The 20321-nt window shown below is 35.0% G+C and overlaps 1 protein-coding gene across 1 annotated transcript in view; it reads left to right on the top strand.

The window, feature by feature from the left end:
• UTRN (utrophin) overlaps positions 1-20321 on the top strand; it is a 526271-nt gene that overhangs the window by 172315 nt on the left and 333635 nt on the right. The window contains 7 exon segments of the mRNA XM_020972489.2: positions 825-995; positions 3515-3694; positions 7382-7510; positions 7889-8059; positions 10243-10395; positions 11306-11443; positions 14633-14830. Coding sequence (XP_020828148.1) covers positions 825-995; positions 3515-3694; positions 7382-7510; positions 7889-8059; positions 10243-10395; positions 11306-11443; positions 14633-14830 — 1140 coding nt within the window.

Genomic DNA, 20321 nt, shown 5'->3' with positions numbered 1-20321 from the left:
TGGGGTTAAGTGACTTGCCCAGAGTCACATAGCTAGTGAGTGTTATGTGTCTGCAGCTGGATTTGAACTGAGGTCCTCCTGACTCTAGGGCCAGTGCTCTTCCCATTTCTACTGTGTCACCAAGCTTCCCCTGGCCAGATGTATTTAATGCAACTCACATAGTAGGTGCTTAATCAATGTTTATTGATTATATCCTTTCAGATTTTTGTCTATACCATTTATAATATTCATATTTTATGTATTTTTACAATACATATACATACAAATACCAAATAGATAATATGTATCCATATACATGAAGACATAAACATTTTTATTTAAATGTTATATATCTCATTTCTTTTAAGTTATCCCAGAATTACATTTGAAGATAATCTGTTTTACATGAAAAGTGTATTTATGTAAATGCTTTTACTTCTCCTATAAGTTTATCTCCGCTTTGGTTAACTCATTGATACACACATGGACTTATTTATATAATGCCTTTCTCCCAAGAATTTCAAAAGACTTTTTGCATGGTTAGCCACGTTCTCTCAATGATTGTCTAATAAATCAGTCCCTCTGCTATTTTATGCAGTAGGAGAATCCATTTTATTATACCTAAGTAAACTGAAGACCTGAGCAATTACAGGTTCTGTATGTGTATTGTATATGTATAGCTGTATGATGCAGCTAATCCCATTTTGTGCTTGAATAACTTGAAGAACCCAGCTGTTACATGTCACCTAAGGCAACTGTACAGAAAAAGTAGCATATTGGAGGCATGACTGTGAAGCAGTTTGAAAAATGGCGGAAACACTCTTGATTTTGCCTCTTTTCTGCAGGTTACTGAGGGAAAGCAGGATCTGGAAAGAGCTTCCCAGCTGGCTCGCAAAATGAGGAAGGAGACAGCTTTGCTTTCGGAATGGCTTACTGTTACTGAAGCTGAGTTAGTTCAGAAGTCAACTTCAGAAGGTTTGCTTTCTGACCTGGATACCGAGATAGCCTGGGCCAAAGTAAGTTATAATTCAATTTAATTGCTACTGTTAACATTACTGGCAATAGTGGCAGTTGCACTGGAGACCTTTCCCACCCCTTTATGTTAAATTATGCCTATCTAAGCATTCATCATGCTCAGTGGTTTTTCCACTTGGTTGTGTCTTTCTAAGCAATACAAAGAATCCCTTACATTTTCCATTTTCATGAGGCATGTTTGCTATATTGATTATGAAAATGATGAATTTTGTATACTTATCAAAAGCCTTTAGGAATTTTTAAAAAGTGGATAAATAAGGAGTATACTTCCATTTTGTTAGAAATCTTTATTTTGTTATTTTTAATAAAAATGAGATTTTTGTCAGCACCACTGTTTTGGCAATCACTGTCAGTTAGTGAGATGTGACAATTCTGGTTTTCTGATGAACAGTTTGATGATTTATGAAAGAAGACCCGTATGTCTCTGAAAGATGAATAAAATCACAGATAAAAAACCTGAAATTGATTTCCAGATCTTTTTTTTTTTACATAAACAGATAGTTAAATGGACAACATGCTTTATTTTAGACTCATATAATCCTTAGTCCTCAAATTAACAAATACGTTTATTAGAAAAGACATTTTGTTGTTGTTCAGTCATTTCAGTCATGTCCAATTCTTTGTGACCTTATTTGGGATTTTCTTGGCAAAAATACCAGGTTGATTTGCCATTTCCTTCTCCAGATCATTTTACAAATGAGGTAACTGTGGCAAACAGGGTTAGGTGACTTGCCCAGGGTCACACAGCTAGTAAGTGTCTGAAGCTGTATTTGAACTCAGGTCTTCCAGGCCTGTTGTTCTATCCATTGTATTACCTAGCTGCCAGAGAAGACAGAGAACTTTTTTTGTGTGAGGCAATTGGAGTTAAGTGACTTCCCCAGGGTCACACAGCTAGTAAATGTTAAGTGTGTGATCTGAGACCACATTTGAACTCAGGTCCTCCTGACTCCAGGGCCGGTGCTCTATCCACTGTGCCATCTAGCTGCCCCAAAGACAGAGAACTTTTTAAAAATTTGAAAATTAAGTATGCTAACTTTTATAGAATTTTTTTGGGAGGTGTTGGAATGTGATAGAGTGTGGTGCAGAGGAGAGTTAAGACTGCTGGTATCTGGACTGGTGATTTCTTTGTTTTGGGGAACTCCTGAACTGGAAACCTATGGCAACTCCTTGCAGCTTACTGTCTTTACTGTCTTTGAGAGTTGCCTGAGGTCCTTTGAGCTTAAAAGCTTTCCCAGGTTCATACATCTAAATTTAAATGCAAGTGTTTCTGACTTAAAGGTTTTTGTCTCTCTATTTTAACTTGTCAGCATAAACATTTAGATTAAAGTTTGAGTTATTATTGTCTTTGTCAAAAGAACCACGTTATGTGTAGGATTTGTAGTCACATCTTTATCACAATGCATCTAAACAGGACTATTGAAATGGAGATATTTAAGGCAGTTTTCAAAGAGTAGAAGAAAATCATAAAAGAATCTTAAACAGATCTTACACACTCTGGAGGCTTGTGTGTGGTGGAGGATTTATTGAAGTGAAAAGGGGCTAGAATAGGTGGAAGAGAGAGAGCATGGAAACCGAAAGAATTTCAAATCATTTTTGACATAGCTTATAATGCATGGAAATATACAGTATTCTTTAGGGAGTACATATTAGCATGTAGTTTTAATCAAGTACTATATAGTTTATTTTGTTCTCATATCCTTTCACATCTGGTTTATTAGAATATTCTGGACCATTATTTCCAATGCAGAAATTTCTTTCCAGGGAATTTTTTTGTGTGTGTCATTTAGTCCAGCCCTGTGTTGTGTATTCTCTTGTATTCTTTTGCTTAAATATAATGACTAGTTATTTAGTGATTGTGGTAAATACTTGCTGCATGCAATCAATAAATAATCACTTAGGAGAATGCAGGAATCTCAAGCGCACAAAATATGGTTGTGGGTTCCATCACTCCCCCGTTACTGGCATTTGGGCTGTGGTGTGATATTTAGAAGAAATGCTTGAATGTTCATGGAAGAGTAATGAAGCAATGTTAAATGACCAGATGTTAGGTAGACCGTGTTTATATTCATATGAACTGCACTACTTTTATGTTCTCCAAAGTGCAATGTAATATTTATAAGCAATTAACCTAAACTTTTTTAAATGCTTGGACATATTGTGATGGAAAAATGTACATAATTGACACAGTTAAATGTATTCATGTATGTTTAAAAGGCATGTTGATATTTTTTGAAGGTTTATTGTTTTAGTATAAAAATGTGTATGGTTTCTGGTAATTTTAGAACTTTGAGCTTTCTGTGAGCAATTGTGTATAATATAGAGTTTTAAAATCCTATAGCATAGTTCTAAAAATCCCACCCAATTAATCATTTCAAGTATTTAATTGAATTGTTAAGTAATATAAGATAGAGTAACCTGAACTATTAACTTGATGTGAAAGTTGTATGCAAACTTCCTTATGATTGAAAAGATCACACAATTTTGCATACTTTTATTTTAGAATGTGCTAAAGCAGCTGGAAAAGAGAAAATTTGATTTAAATAATATCACTGACATTAGAGCAGCCCTTCAGAGTTTGGTAGAGGGTAGTGAGGCAACTTTGGAGGAAAAAGTCTCTGTACTGAATGCTGGTTGGAGTAGAGTTCGCACATGGACTGAAGATTGGTGCAACACATTATTGGTGAGTTTCACTGAAAATGAATTCTAAGTATGGGAATTTGTTTCAATTAACAATGCATTTTTTTATAAGAGTAATTTTTTGTTGTTGTTGTTGAAAGGAGGGAGAACACAGTTTTTTTGTTGTTGTTTTTTTTGGTGAGGCAACTGGGGTTAAGTGGCTTGCCCAGAGTCACACAGCTAGTGAGTATTATGTGTCTGAGGCCGGATTTGAACTCAGGTCCTCCTGACTCAAGGGTCTGTGCTCTATACACTGCACCACCTAACTTCCCCTATAGATTTTTCTTTATCAGTAATAATATAACAATTAATTACATGCAATAAAATTTAAAGAAAGTATAGCAATCTTAGTTTTTTTGTTCAGTTTAAAAAGATCTCAGAATTAGTGATTCCCAGTGCATTAAAAGGTCTTCTTATTGGCTGTTCATCAGATTATAAATAAAATAGCATAAATAGCAAATTCTGCTTGTCAGAAAAGGTTAGAGAGGACTTTTCTTAAAACATTGTTTTATTAAAGATTAAAAAACTTATAACTTATGTACCAAAAATATAATTCACTCATTTGTATTGCAAATGTAATTTGATTTAAATTTTGTATTATAGTATTTTATTTAAAATTTTATCTTTCTAATTTGAGTCATAATTTAGAACCTTTCATTATTATATATTTCCTGAAAAGCATGATTGTTGTGTTGACTTTGAGGAGTTTGCCAGTCTGCTCTGTTGTTAGTCTGATCTGTTATATGATCCCTTTCAAAAAACCAATATATTCTTTATGGAATTATCTTTGTATGACATTTTCAAAGAGGGAACTTTCATAGGATTCCTTGATGTTTGCCTCAAAAGTAAAAATTGCCACGGTTGTTGGAGTTAGATGGTTGAGGGTGTGTTTGATCAGTTATTCTATCTAATAGACTTAGAGCCTGAATAATCCTAGGCTTTTCTTAAAACAAATCAAAACAGAACATTATGGAATTAATTCAGTATATCTTCACTCATTCCTGCAAGAAACATTAAATGAAGAGTTCCTCAAGGCAAGGAATTAGTGAAGGTGCTGGATGGATTTAGAAGCAACAACAATGACCTTTGCCCTGGCAGAACTTACTGTCTCCTAAGGGAAATTAGACATTCATAAAGAAATGTGTTATCAGGTAAAGTATGGTAAGAGTGAAGGAGACAAGTCTAGACAGAATTCTTATATAAACTACGTATAGGGAGAAGTAATGTTCTGCTAGGGAATCAGGGAACGTTTCTTAACGAAGCTAGTTACTGAGTTAGATCTTGAGCTAAAATGAAAGATTTCAATAGGTAATTATATGGAAATAGTGACGGTATATTCTTGATTTCAATAAAGGTCAACCTGGATTTACAGAGGTAAAGAGTCAGCCAGGAACTCAAGAAATAATTAGTTCTTTGACCCAGAAAAGAAAGTTCTTGACATTGAAATCCTTGGTAATGTCAAATGGTTAGACACCAGAAATGGATGATTTTAGCAGGGTAAATAACAGAGAAGGTGCATTACCATCTGTTTTGTTATCTACTTTACTATCTGTATTATAGGGACTGTGAGGTTTTTCCATCTGCCTTGCAGCTCCAACCTTCCATATGTATTGTCTCCTCCATTAGAATGAGATCTACTTGAGAGCAGGGGACATCATACTTTTCTATTTGTATCCTCAGTTTCTATCACAGTGCTCTGCACATATTTAGTGCTTAATAAATGCTTTTTCTTTTAAATTAAATTAAAATTTTTTTGCATTGCATTTTAAGTTCCAAACTGTTTTCCTCCCCTACCTCCCTACTCCACAGTAGAGAAGGCCACTATTTGACACAGATTTGTAACAACATGTAAAACCGTACTAGGTGTACTTCTGTTTATCAGTTCTTTCTTTGGAGGTGAATAGCATCTTCCTTCATAGGTACTTTATAGTTGATTTGAGTATTTATAGTATTCAGAACAATTTTGTTGTCACAATCATTCTTACAGTATTGCTGTTACTATATACAACATCCTCTTGGTTCTGCTTATTTACTTTTCATTATTTCATGCAAGTCTTTCCTTGTTCTTCTAAAATGAACCAGCCCATCATTTCTTACAGCACAATAGTATTCCATTACAACTGTATACCACAGCTTATTTAGCCATTCCCCAAATGATGGGCATCTCCTCAATTTCCAGTTCTTTGCCACCAAAAAGAGAGCTGATGTGTAGAACATATAGGTGATTTTCCTTTTTCTCTGACGACTTGGGACCAGACCCAAGTGTTGAGTCATAGAGTAAACACAGTTGTATAACTCTTTGGGCATAATTCCGGATTGCTCTCCAAAATATTTGGATCAGCTCACAGTTCCACCAACAGTGTATTAATATCCCAATTTTTCCACATGCCCTCCAACATTTGTCATTTTCCCTTTCTATCATTTTAGCCAATCTGATAAGTATGAGATGATATTCATTTGTATTTTTTCTAATCAGTAATGCTTTAGAGCATTTTTATATGAATTCATACATATTTTTGATTTCTTAATTGAAAATCTGCCTGTTCATATCCTTTGACCATTTCTCAATTGGGGAATGACTCATATTCATAAAAATTTGACAGAGTTCTCTATATATTTGAGATATAGGACCTTTATCTGAGATACTGTCTATAAAATTCCCCCTCTATTTTCTGCTTTACTTCTGATCTTGACTACTTTGGTTTTATTTGTACAAACCCCTTTTAATTAATGTAATCAAAGTTATCCATTTCACTATCTCTTGTTTATTCATAGATTCTTCCCTATCACTAAGTCTTTCATATATAAGTCTGTAATAGGGTCCCCCTTTCTAGGTCATATATCTGTTTTGACCTTACCTTGGTAAATCAAGTAATACATGCTTCTTCAATCGTTCATGTGAACAAGGTTAGTGACAGTGTAACTAGACGATAGTGGATATATGATATATTATGAGTAAAAGTCCCAGAATGTGACAAATTATTGGATGTTGTAGTGAGGGAGAAACGAGTCAAAAATGTCCCTTGATTTTGAGTGACCCCAGGTGGCTTAGAGGATGGATTTTGCTACTAGCGAAAGAAATAGGAAAATTGGAATGGAGGGCAAGTATTGGAAAAAACAGATAATAAATTTAGTTTAGGACATTCTTAATTTGAGGTGCCAGTGGAATATCCTGATAGAGATGTTAAGCATGAAATTAAAAAGTTTGGAATTATAACAGTGAAAAAACTGGGTATATTTACATATATCTGTATATGTTTGTGTGTACACACATTTTATTATTATCTTTATTTTACTTGATGCCAACATTATTTTCTTTTGCTTCTGCTACTTTACTTTTTTCCTTTTAAACAAAACTCCTTTCCTTTTCTGAGAATTTGGTATTAGAGTTTGAGAGCACTTTAGAGGCCATGTATTTAAACATATTTATGTATAGAATTCTTTTTTATAACATTCCCTACAAATGGTCATAGAGACATTTCTTTAACAACATCTAGAAGAGGGAACCACACTACCCTTTGGAATAATTCAAATTTTTAGGAGCATTCTTACCTAGAGCCTTAAATTCTCCTAACTACATACAGCTTCTTATTGGGCTCAGTTCTGTCTATTGTTTCATGGTTATTTAAATATTTTTCAAAGTGCATCTCATAGAACACTTAGCATGGTTGTTTAAAAAAATTTTTTTCAGAACCATCAGAGCCAGCTAGAGATATTTGATGGAAATGTTGCTCATATAAGTACTTGGCTTTACCAAGCTGAAGCTCTGCTGGATGAGATTGAAAAGAAGCCTGTAAATAAGAGTGAAGAAATTGTGAAAGTAAGTATGCCTAAGATCATCAGTGACATTTCTAATATGTACTTTATATTTTGGGCTCAGAATCTTGCTGTTTGTAAACATTGTATTATCCCATCTTTTGTTTTTTAATTTTAATTTTAGTGAGAGATGCAAAGATGGTACAATTTGGGAAGGATTTGAAAAACCCCAACCTCATAACCCAATTCTCTCCTCCTCCCTCTTCCCCATCCCAACCCCTCTATCTAGATTCATTAATCAAATTAACTGTAGTGCCAGTATTTTATTTTAGATAGGCATTTAACGTATCTTACCTTTGAATAGGGTCAGATCTACATTTTGATTGGGTTATGCTTCATTATTTCTTGTACTTGTGGTAATTTTGTGTTTTTACATGCTTAGCGATTAACATCTGAACTGGATGATGTTAATCTACAAGTTGAAAATGTTCGTGACCAAGCCATTATACTGATGGGTGCCCGTGGCTTGGCAAGCAGTGAGCTGGTGGAGCCAAAGTTAGCTGAATTAAATAGAAACTTTGAAAAAGTGTCTCAACACATCAAAAGTGCTAAAGTGAGTACTTAGTGTAAACAGAGGTATACTACCTCCCTAACCCTTCTTTTCTGTTTTATTATCTCTCCTTTGCATGCCTAGGTTTGGTTGCCATATTTTCTTTACATTCAGCTCTTTGTAATCTCATCACTTTTTATAACTTCAGGTATGATGTCTACATAGAGAGATTTCAAATTGGTAGCACTTAAGAATTCTTTGCATGCTCCTCTGCTGAGATTTACTTTTTTTAAACTTCTACTTGGATAGCTCTAACTGAATGTATCATGGGTACCTCAAGATCATTGTTTCTAAAATTGCATGTATTGTCTTTCATTTTGACCAGCTCCCTTCTTGACTTCCTCATTTCTGTCTGTGACATCCCTGTTCTTACAAATAACCACCCTCATTACTATTCATTTTTGTTGAAACTCCATCACATATCTCCATGTAGCCAATAAACTATCAACTCACATCAATTGTCGTATATAACAAGTCATGTCATATTTTATTATCCAAATAGAATCTTTTAACTGAATTCCTTATTTACCATTTCTACTACCTTCACCACCTTAGTTTTTATTTTTTTTACCTTTTACCCTCAGTTGACTCTTGCATTATCATGTGGCAGAGTCTCTCATTCTCTAGTCTCTACTCTCTCTAGTTTAACTGAACATCTATATTCGATTAACCTTACTAGTACGAAGATCTGATCACGTAACTCCTTTCTCAAAAAATATTCAGTGATTGCTTTTCCCCTTCTGGACAAATTCAGAGTCATTGAACCTGATGTTTAAGGCTCTTCCCCACTGGATTAAAACTTACCTGTCTAGCCTTGTTTCATTCTATTCGTTCTCCATTACTACATACCCGACCCAGGCTAAACTGCTGGCTGTTCTTTCTCTAAATCTAGAGTTCTTAGCCTGAGTCCTTAAACTTGTTTTGTTAGCATCTTGATAACTTAATCAGTAAAACTGGTTTCTCTCTTATTCCTTTGTATTTTATTTTATGCATGAAAGTGTTATTTAGAAAAGGGGTCCCTTGCACAAAAATAGTTAAGAACCCCCAATCTGGATGTAACCTGTACCTTTCTTCCTCTGTGTGTTTGATTATGCTTGTAACTACTCTGGGAATACCTTCCTCCAGTTCTTGAAGCATTGCAAGATACTGGTTCTCAAGCCTCAAGGAAGAACTAATCTTGTGATGTTGGCTTCATACACTCTGTGTGTATAGAGACACATTCATTTTTTTTCCTGTTTGTTTTAACTTAAGAGCATTTATTTAATTTACGTGAACCTAATAGTGTAGGTAGGCCTAAAGCAAAAATGTACATTTTGTTTTTATTTTTTTTTAAATGGAGCAAATGGGATCATTTTATTATTTAAAGGACCTTGACCCAAAAAGGCAGAGACAGCTAGAAGGGGACAATGAAAAAAGTGTGTGGTATGCCCATAGTTTCATTATTAAATTTATTTTCTTCTTACCAGTAGAAGCAAAAGGTTTAGTTTGGAGAAATATGTAGGAAAAGTATGTTGCCTATCACATAATTATTCAGTGAAGAAATAGTTAGTGCTCACTTCTTGTATGATACTTTAGCCATCGATTGGACATAAATATAATTTTAACAATTTTATGAGACATAAAAACTTCAACTGAAGCAACAGCTTCATGGAGATTTTAAGTAAATGCCAATTTCAGGCAGTCTTCTCTCTTTCTTCAAGAATCCTGTAGCTTTATTACATAATCAGTAAAGTCTCAAGTTAGTGTTTTGGGGCAGTAATTCAGTCCCATTTTTAAGAAGACTAAAAGGCATTTTTGCAACTATTAAAGATGTTGTACAAGGCATTAAAATACAGTATTACAGAGATTTAGTTTTTAATATCTGACATGTGAGTATGTTATGCTAAGGAGTTAGTGTCTTTTCTAGATTGTCATCTAATATGTGGCTTTGTATCACCTCTACCCTTATTCCCATGAAACATGAATGAAGTTGAAATCACCATATCTTTAAAAGGATTTCCAAATGTGTAAAACCACAATGAAATCATGAGCAATGTCTGCTTGAACTGATTGGTTGATTATCGAAATCTGGTTTTGCCTTATTTGCTTATTCCATCTAGCTGTGGTCATTTGACTTACTTTAATTAATGTTCTGTTTTTGGTTTTCCTGTCTTTAACTATACTTTCTTTTTTGTTTTCTTCTCTAGATGTTAATCGATCAAGAACTTTTCTCAAAAAAAATTTTTGTCAAATCACAACCTGTTGAGGCTGGTGTGCATTCAGTGGACATAGACAAACTAGAACATGATTTACAAAATATGTTGAAGATGGTAGAAAAGCACAGTGATGAAGATGAAAAGGTATAATACACCTCATTTTTTCTGTGAATATTTGCCTTAAATACCCTGCCTTGGGGCAGCTAGGTGGCGCAGTGGATAGAGGCATTGACCCTAGAGTTAGGAGGACCTGAGTTCAAATGTGGCCTCAAACACTTGACACTTACTAGCTGTGTGACCTGAGCAAGTCACTTAACTCTAATTGCCTGCCCCCCCCCAAAAAAATACCCTGCCACTGGTGGAGAATTTTAAGATAAGAGTTTTTGATGTTGAGTTTAGATGTAGCAATTGCCAAATTATTTATATAATGCTTCTAAGAGAGTTAAATTTTTAAGGAGAATTAACTAAGGATTAGCATGGTTTAAATTTTAAGCTATTTTAACATATAATTTAGAGAGACAGTGTGATAGACTGCTGATGCAGCTGAACTAAGAAGACCTAGGTTCTGGTCCTGCCTCTGATATATACTTAGATTTTTATCTTGTTTCAGATGGCTTTTGCAGAGTAGGTGCTGACCTGAATTGGTAGAGGTAATTTCTTCATTGGAGATTCCCTATTGAAATTGCAGGAATGATTTTAAAAAGATCCCATAGGATTTAAAACATTTTAGGGAATAATATAATTAAAAAAAATTTTTTTGCAATTACATGTAAAGATAGTTTTCAACATTTACTTCTATAAAATTTTAGTTCCAATTTTTTTTCTCCCTTCTCCCCAAGACAGAAAGCAATCTAATATAGGCTATACGTTTACAGTCATATTAAACTTAAACAATGTAAGTTTTTAAAATAAAAAAGCTGTTTTAATTTTAGTGGATTATTGCTTCATTTATAGAAATTCACATGATGGACATGTTCCTTCTAGTTAAGAAATATACATTGCTGAAGAGATATCTAAGTGAATTATTGACATTTTCTTCTGTTTATATTTTCAGTTGGATGAGGAAAAGGCCCAGATTGAGGAAGTTCTGCAGAGAGGAGAACGGATATTACAGCACCCTATGGAGGAAAACAGGAGAGAAGAGATACGTTTACAGTTACTACTTCTGAGGACAAGACATAATGATGTCAAGGTATAATCACTGGAAAATTTGTGTCATGTTTATAGAACTTGGTTGCAGAAAAAGGAAACATCTGCTATGATCTAAGAAAATTCAAAGAAGCAGAGTATTTTCATTATCAGAAATTGCTTCATAGGGGGTAGTACTTGATTTCATCCATGAAGGATTTCATAAGCTAAGGTGTCCTATGTGAATGAATAAATGGTAGGATGGAATTGATTATCTGGTTGTCTAGTTTGGTTTGAATATAGAGTGTGTGAAGGAGAAGCACTATGGGAAAAAAGTTGGGAAAATCTGGGATAGAAAACCTTAAGTGCTTTCAAGGCAAGCTATGGACTATGAAAGGTTTACATTTCTGGAGCTGGTTATAGATCAGACTTTGGGTAGTTAGCTAAGATTTTGTTATTATTTGGGTTGCAGTTGCTATCATACATAATTTTTAATGCTATTTTGACACCTTTGTTGTGTATGTAAACATAGTATTGAAGGAATGAATCATATCTAGTTTTACATTCTTAATATAATTGACATCCAAGGATACATGGAAGTTGTCCATAAATGAAAGAATGGCTCACAGGTTTTCTGAGTTAAGGCAGATAGCAGTTTTATGAGGTTGATTTTATTACGTACAAAAAGGAAGAAGAAACATTTTTTGGGACCACTTGTGAATTGCCATGCTCATGGTGAGCATAAGCAAAGGACTTCTATGAAGGTAATTGTACCTTATGCTCTGCTATCGGTTGAAGAAGAGAAAATTCTCCAGATACCTCAAGAAGACCTACTAAATTAAATTATGATTTACTTTTATACATATGTATGTATGTATGTATGTATTATAGTCACACATTCGCCCACATACATAAACACATACTTAATACATAACTGGGACATTGCTGGGCCTTTGGGAGAGAATGGTGAAAATTTCACTTGAAATTGTCTTCAAGTGTCAGGGATAACAATTTCTTTTCTCCCAGTTTACTTTGCTTTGTGCATCATGCCGAAAGGGAAGGGTATGATATCCTATGCGGACAGAGAGAGAGGAAGGGAAGGGAAGGGAAGAAAGGGAAAAGGGAAAGGAGAACAAAAGGAAAGGAAAAGGAGAAGAAGGAAAGAGCTGCTTTCTCCATCTGTAAGTGGCCAGTTACAGATATCTGTATATAGACACAGTTGCTATCTATATCCATTCTGAGTTGTTGTCAGGGCCCAACCAACCAGTGACAGGTAGGGCCCCATTGTTGGTTCGTTGATGTGGGTATAAAGCCTGGTTCTTAAGAAAGAAATCTACTCCATGAACCCTTTTCAGGTGTCAGGGATACCAATTTCTTTTGCTTTTGGCATTGTACCCAAAGGTGAGGATATGATACCCTGTGTGGACAGGGGGAGAGGAAGGGAAAAGGAAGGGAAGGGAAGGAAAAGAAAGGAAAAATGGGAAAGGAGGAGAGGAAAGGAAAGAAAAGGAAAAAGGGAAAAGAGAAAGGAGAAGGAAGTTTTTTCTTCTACTTCTCTAGTTTGTTTTTTAAGATTCTTTTTAAGCTCTTCCAGGAGTTCTTTTTGGACCTGAGACCCAATTACATTTTTCTTTCAAGGTTTCACATGGAGCCATCTTTACATTATTGTCCTCTTCTAAATTTGTGCCTTGATCTTCCCTGTCACCATAATAACTTTCTATAGTTAAGTTTCCCCCCCCCGGCCCCCCCTTTTTTCTCATTTTTTTCTGCCTATTTTTGTGACTTGATGTTTTTATGTGAAAGTTGGGCTCTGGTCCTGCACTGTCCCAATAGAGCAATTTCTAGCTATTAGGGGATTAGGGAAGAGTTCATGAAAAGATGGTATTTGAGCATAGCTTTAATGTAAGGTAAGGGTTTCAGCAGGTAAAGGTGTTGGTTAAGACTTTCTAGGCATTGGGATTCTTTGCTAATGCATAGAAGTGAAGAAGGGTCAGAAGACGACTTTGAATGGTGTTCTGGCAGAATATTTACCAGGATTGGGTAAACTATTGCCTGAAGGCCAAATCCAGACTGTTTGTTTGTTTGTTTTTACAGCCTGCTCTCTAACAATGGTTTCCTTGCAGGCCATATAAAAACAAGTGCTAGATTGAATTTGGTCTAGAGACCATAGTTTGCTAACTCCTGAGAGACTGTTTAGGAGAGGAGTAGGTACAGATGGAAAGATGATATGGAATTGATTTCACCTTCTATTTTTGTCTTGCTACTGCACTTCATTTAGAGCCAATATAAATCCATACGTTTTCAATTTAAACTAAACCAATATTCAGTTGATGACAGTTTTCTTTTAATCTTTAAAATTTAAGTTGTAAATCGCTGGAGGCAAGAAAAAGGAAAGGCAGTTGTCGGAATCCATTAGGAAGTCAAATTTGACATTCTTTGTATTAGAGACCTTATCAGATCCATATACTAAATGGAATTGAACCTCAGAGTTTCTTGATGAACCAGAGAAACACATAGGGGAGCTTTCCATTAGTTGAAAAGCATTGTTTTTTTAAAGAAGAAACACCAACCCAGTAGTCTCTTCATCCAGATTTTATTTGTATGATGCTGACATCAAATGAGAGGTTGTTTGAGGGGAAAACTGTAACTAGAAAAGTAAAAAATATAATTTACCATTTTTGCCTTCTCTTTTATAGTAATTTCTAAAGAACTGTATTTAAGAATTTATCTAAAAACATACTAAAGCTCTTTATAGTTTTGCCAAGTATTAGTGGAGGAATTGAGAAGTGTTACAGCTTAGGTTAAAGATGGAAAATAAGGAAGCAAATGTTCCTTTCCAAATGTACTTCATTGATTGATCATTATAATAATGTTTAGATTCTGTTTTGTAGTCTATTTCAAATGAATACTAAAATGAGATTGCTAGAAGTTTGCAACAGTGCAAATTTTTAATACTATATTAGGGTATTTGTGTACAGTTTAGCTTTATCAATAGGACTATATTTCTAACATTTGCTTTTGGTAAATATAGTGTTTTAAAAATTCTTAATGTTTTTTGCAACAGTACTTTGGTTTGATAGAATGTACGCTTCTTGAGAACATTGTTTTTTTTATTTTGTGCACTTTGCACAATGCCTACCACATAGTAGTAACTTAAAAGTGCTTTTTTTGTTGCTTGATTGAAGCATACTATTTATGCAGTGTTGTCCCTTTAGATTAGTATGAATTTAATGTATTTCTTTTGTTTCTGCAGGTAACCCCCATTCAGCAGAGCATAACAGTTGATCGTCAATATCCATCTGGAATTACATCAACATTTCTCCCTGCTGATTACCTTGTTGAAATTAACAAAGTTTTACTCTCCCTGGAAGATGTAGAACTATTACTCAATTCTTCAAACCTCAACAGTGGTATCTATGAACATTTCTCTGTGCAGGAAGATTCACTGAAGGTAAATATCAACATTATATTTAAAGAGGAGTTTGTTTAAATAACCATGTATTATTTGATCTGTGACATAGTAAAATAGCACCAAAAAATCAATGGTATAACAAACCTGTCTTTTTCATATCTGTTCTGGGTAAATATCATTATGCTTCTTAAAGTTTCATAGGTAAAATTGATATTGTTTATCTATACAAACTTTGCAAAGCTTTGCAAATTTATGGACATATTATGGAACTGTCACAGTGTTTCAAGGTGTGTTGTGGGCTAGTCTCGAAAGAATTCACAGACTCATACCATCTCCAACCCAAGCAAAGGCATTTATTGAGGATTACGCTCTCAACAAGCAGGCCAGGCTTTTAGAGGAACCACCAGCTTAGCAAAGCAAGACAGGGATTTTCATAGAGCAAAAAAATGCAATTATATTATTACAGAATATATGAATATTAAAATATAGAATGGGTTTATTGATATGGGCAGGGGTCCTAGCCTTGCTGGAATTGCATATGTAGTTACCCAGAATGCATACAAAAAAGCCCCACTGGGATGGTATTAATGCATTATAATGCTATTATAATAAGCCTCTCTATGTCATAAGTCTAAGGGCAGTTCTTTGCTGTTACTACTCAGGCAGCCATTTAGGCTATGGATTTAGTCATCAAAAACATCCTGTTCAGTGTCCTGTAGGTGCTGCTTTATTATTGGCTGGCTATTGTGATCCTATCTGAGACTAGATAGCTGTGGTATGTGGTTGAGATAATGGACACACCTACTGTTCTAGTGAGGTTGTGAGGCATATGAGGAAGTTGGGATATTGGGGCTGGGGGCAGTGGCTAGATTCCATCATTCTGCTCCCAAAGAGCTGGGACTCAAATTTGTTTGGGAAAAGGGGCAAAGGTCTCAGCTTCTGTAGCTTCTCCAGGCTGAAAAGGGGTATAGATGTGTTCCTGCCTCAATGGGTCCAGAGGAGAGGTTGACCAAAACTGAGCATAGTCCACATTCGGGGAACATGGATGGGTATGGGTTGGTATCCATTGTTTGCCTAACTGTAGGTGAGTGGCCTGTCATTTGGAAAATACAAATCCAACTAGCAAATTCAATATGCAGGGTCCAAATATAAAGAGAAACTAAAAGCCCCATTAGAATCATTTACATTTGACATATAGGATTATCTAATTTTGTTACTTTCTCAAAAGTTTCCACTCTGATCCAATTCCTTTAGGAGGATAAGATACTGTAAAGGATCCAACCCTATACATGAAAATATAAATAACAACACTCTTGCAGGTGGAAGTTTTTCACCCCTGGGTTCAGTAATTATACAAATGATTTTACCTTTAAAAGGCTAAATTTAATCCAGTTATAATAAATAAACTTGAGAGGATACTTAAATAATTCCAAAACAGTGCATGTCAATAAGTTGTTTTTAATAGAACATGTTTGTAATAAAATTGACTTTTCCATTAATGTAACACAAAATATTAAAAGAATATTCAATAGGTTACCTCCCTATAGGAAAATTGATTTTGCTGAAATTCTCTTTCCCAAACCAAAGTAAAGATGTTTCTGATTTAGTTTCAGTAATTAATAGCTCCTTCAATCAATTGTACCAATACCCAGTTATTCTTACATAATTTTGAAACATTTAAGGACCTTATTTTATCTTTAGGTCTTCTGAAAATCCTATTCCTTAAACAAAAACAATGGAGGTTCCTGATTTTAACCTCACAAGTCTTGCTTAGGCCATGGAATGACTGTAAATTCGGATCAAAACATATATGCTCAAATCTTTTACTGATCACTTGCTCTGATTATAGAAATTTGCTAGAAAAAGAAAAAGTATGGAAATGATTATACCAGATACCACAGGAAAAAGTCACAGTTTATCAACCATGCAGTAATAATTCAACCTCATAGCCAGACTTGGAAATAATCAGTTTGGGAAGCATTCCTTTTCAAAGGAACGCAGTGGGGAAACTGAGCCAGAAGGATCGCAGCCTAGGCCTATGCCAGGGTTGTCCTCTTAGCTTTTCCTAGAAGCAAACCTCCATGTGTAATACACTATCACATTCCCTCTGAGTAGCTTGTGGCATTTCTCTCAAATGGTGGATTACTGATTTAATGCAGACAACTATACCTAAATTCAAACTTAAAACAAAATCAGTTACAGGCCCAAGAGCTTTTACCTTAAATAAGAAAGCTTTTACTTAAATAAAAAACTTTCATCAATCACAGCTTGGTGCTGGGTGCAATTATTTTATACTCTTACGGAGTTGCAATAAGCAATAAAAATTTACCATAACTTTCATACATAAAAAATTTCACTTAATATGTTTCATTTGTTTTTCTTTCCTTCTTAAATTTAAATTTATCCTGGTATAAAGACCAATCATTAGAAATCATTTCTGTACTGTACATAAACTTGGAAATTCTCAGCAAGGAACTGTAGGAACTATAGGAACTCTACAGCCCAAACAAGCTCTTTTCCATGGGTGATGACCTTCCCCACCCAGGTAGTTTCCAGGAATCTGGCAAGTTTACAAAATAAGGATAATGGACAAGGACCACAGAGAAGGGGCTACCTGTCTGTCCACCCCATGATAATTCTTCCTCTAGACTGGTGAAAACCACATACTTTCTGTAGGAAATACAAAAGCTTACCAGTTTGAAATAATATAATGTATTTGAAACTTGAAACAAAGCCGTTACTGATTAGGTGACTTCAGAATTATTGAATGCAATTCTAAATTGCCCTAAACAGAAAATTGGATATCATCATCGCTATTGGCATTGTATACTGGTGACATCTAATCAAAGAGCTAATAATAATAGTTAACATTTATACTGTCTGCCCTCTCCCAGGCATTGTGTTATGTATGCTCTTTACACTCATGTGAAATAAACTGATGTAATTGTTAAAGATCACCCATTTAACAAATTTCAGATCTATGCATTTTCCCAAATTTATCTTAGTGCCAAATAGTATAATAAATTCTGACTTATCTTAAACATCAAATTAGGAAAAACAATATTTCTCTTAAAATATGACCAGGATGAATTTAATTACCTGGATCTATGTTCCAAATGGTATGACACAAAAATCTGAGGTTATGATTTTAACGCTGACTGTAATATTATATTTTACACAAATGCTACTTATTCCAAATGTTTCACATTTTATGAGATCCACTATTTCCAGCCAATCCACTCAGATGTTAAGATTTAATCTACCCAATTATCACACTTAAGTTCAAATTTAGTTCAAATCTGAGTTCTGCAATCTTGGAAGGAACCCATAGTTTATTAATTTACCCAAAGCTCTCTGTGATTTCTTAAAAATTCTCATATTATTTGGTCAAGTTTCCAATTTTAACAGACATACAGATTTTAAAAGTAATTTAAAAATTAACCAATACTTAACTTTTGTTCATAAGACTTCCTAAATTCTAGGTAGACATTCCAATAAAACTCAATTACCTTTTGGTTTTGTCCTGATTCACACAAACCTTTTATCTTTTTGTGAGTCAGGAAAGGGTTAAGTAACTGTTCTGTTCCAAAGTGCAGTCTTGAAACTTTCGCTGGTACTGCCCCAAACCTTCCTCTCTTTAATCCGTGAAATGACCTTCTTCTCTTAGATGTGAGGATAAGAGGTTCCTCATTCGTTTTTTCTTGTCTGTCCCTCCACATCCCAGAACCTGACTACAGTTCAGCAATGTAGAAGGAAAGAAAAAAAAAACAGATCTGAGGGGAAATGGTTCCCCCTTCCTTTTTTCTTGTCTGTCACTCCATACCCCAGTATCTTCTCACAGTTCAGTGATATAAAGGGACAGAAAGAAAATTTTTAGTAAAAACTTTAGAGGGGAAAGGGTTCCCCCTTCTTTTTTTCTTATCTATCTCTCCATACCCCACAACTTGGCCACCGTTCAGGAATGTAGAAAGAGAGGAAGAAAATTTTTACCAATAGCTTTTTCTTTCCAACAGTTTCCAAGCTGTTTCCTCTCAAACCCTCTGTTCACACTTTCAGCCCTTAGAGGTTGTTTTTTTTTTTCCTGACTGGCTGCATTTTAAATCTTATAAGGTAGCGGACTAAGACATTCATACCATACAGAGATTCAAACACAGCAGATTAACATAAAAAATACAAATAGAATGCAGAGATAATGACAGTAAGAGGGAGAGAAGTACAAAAACTCACAGAGGCTCGTTAGAAATTCCCTTCACAAATCACTTTTCTTGGTCCCTTAGATTGTATTGAGGCCGGGGTCTATTACAGAAAAATAGGAAATGTCTTTTTTTTTTTAAGCTCTTCTAAATTGAATTTGTTCCAGTTTTGCAGCAGACTACCTAGTGGGGAGTCCTGTGGGATTGGGCAGTGGTTGGGGTGGGGTGGGGGAACTGATGTGATAAGCCTAAAGAAATCCTCTCTATAGCCATCACTGACCTAGGCATATGGCATCCCTCAGAGATGGATAAAAATAAGGTTAGAGAGTGGACTGTAAAGTTCCCAAATAGAGTGTCCTCTATGTAGAGGGAAATTGCTCATGTTCCCAAGAGGGAATTTGCCCATGGGCACTAGGAAGTAACTGTCCATTCAAGCCTTCCTAAGTATTTGAGAGACCCCAGATACGACAGAGAAAGGGAAAGGCTTATCTTTGATTGGAGGGGACCAGAATCAGAGACTCCATCTTATATTGGGCACCAAAAACATTGTGGCATTTCAAGTTGTGTTGTGGGGTTGTCTTGAAAGAATTCACAGACTCAGACTATTTCTAACCCAAGCAAAAGATTTATTGAGGATTATGCTCTCAACAAGTAGGCTAGACTCTGTAGAGGAACCAGCAGCTTAGCAAAGCAAGACAGGGATTTTTATAGAGCAAAAGATGCAATGACATCATTGCATTAATATATGAATATTAAAATATAGGATGGGTTGATTGATATGGGCAGGAGTCTTTGCCTTGGAACTGTACATGTGGCTACCCAGAATGCATATAGAAAAGCCTACTGTGGGGTATTAATGTATTATAATGGTATTATAATAAGCATAATAATATGTCATAAGTTCACCTAAGGACAGTTGTTTGCTGTTACTGCTCAGGCATCCACTTAGGCTGTGATCTAGTGGTCAAACATACTGCTCAGTATCCTGTTGGTGCTCATTTCTTATTGGCTTGCTATTGTGGTCCTGTCTGAGGCTAGATAGATGTGGTATATGGTGGAGGTAATGGACACACTTGCTGTTCTAGTGAGGCATATGAGGAGAGTAGGATATTGGGGCTGGAGGCAATGGCTATATTCCATCAAAACTATTTCTCTGATAAATGCATTTGGTGTAGTCAGTTGATAGATCATGTCATATATATAATATTAACTACCATAATTTCAGGTTTGATGGTTATTTGGATAACACCTAGGGATATTTTTGTATGGATAATTTAGAAGCATTTTAAGGTTTTTTACTTTTCATAAAAAATAGAGAAAATAATTCTTTAAGAATT

The sequence above is a fragment of the Phascolarctos cinereus genome, unplaced genomic scaffold (genome assembly GCF_003287225.1).
Source record: "Phascolarctos cinereus isolate Bilbo 61053 unplaced genomic scaffold, phaCin_HiC Scaffold_5;HRSCAF=322, whole genome shotgun sequence".
In the NCBI taxonomy this organism is placed as follows: Eukaryota; Metazoa; Chordata; class Mammalia; order Diprotodontia; family Phascolarctidae; genus Phascolarctos; species Phascolarctos cinereus.
This window is presented reverse-complemented; position numbering and strand designations above follow the sequence as displayed.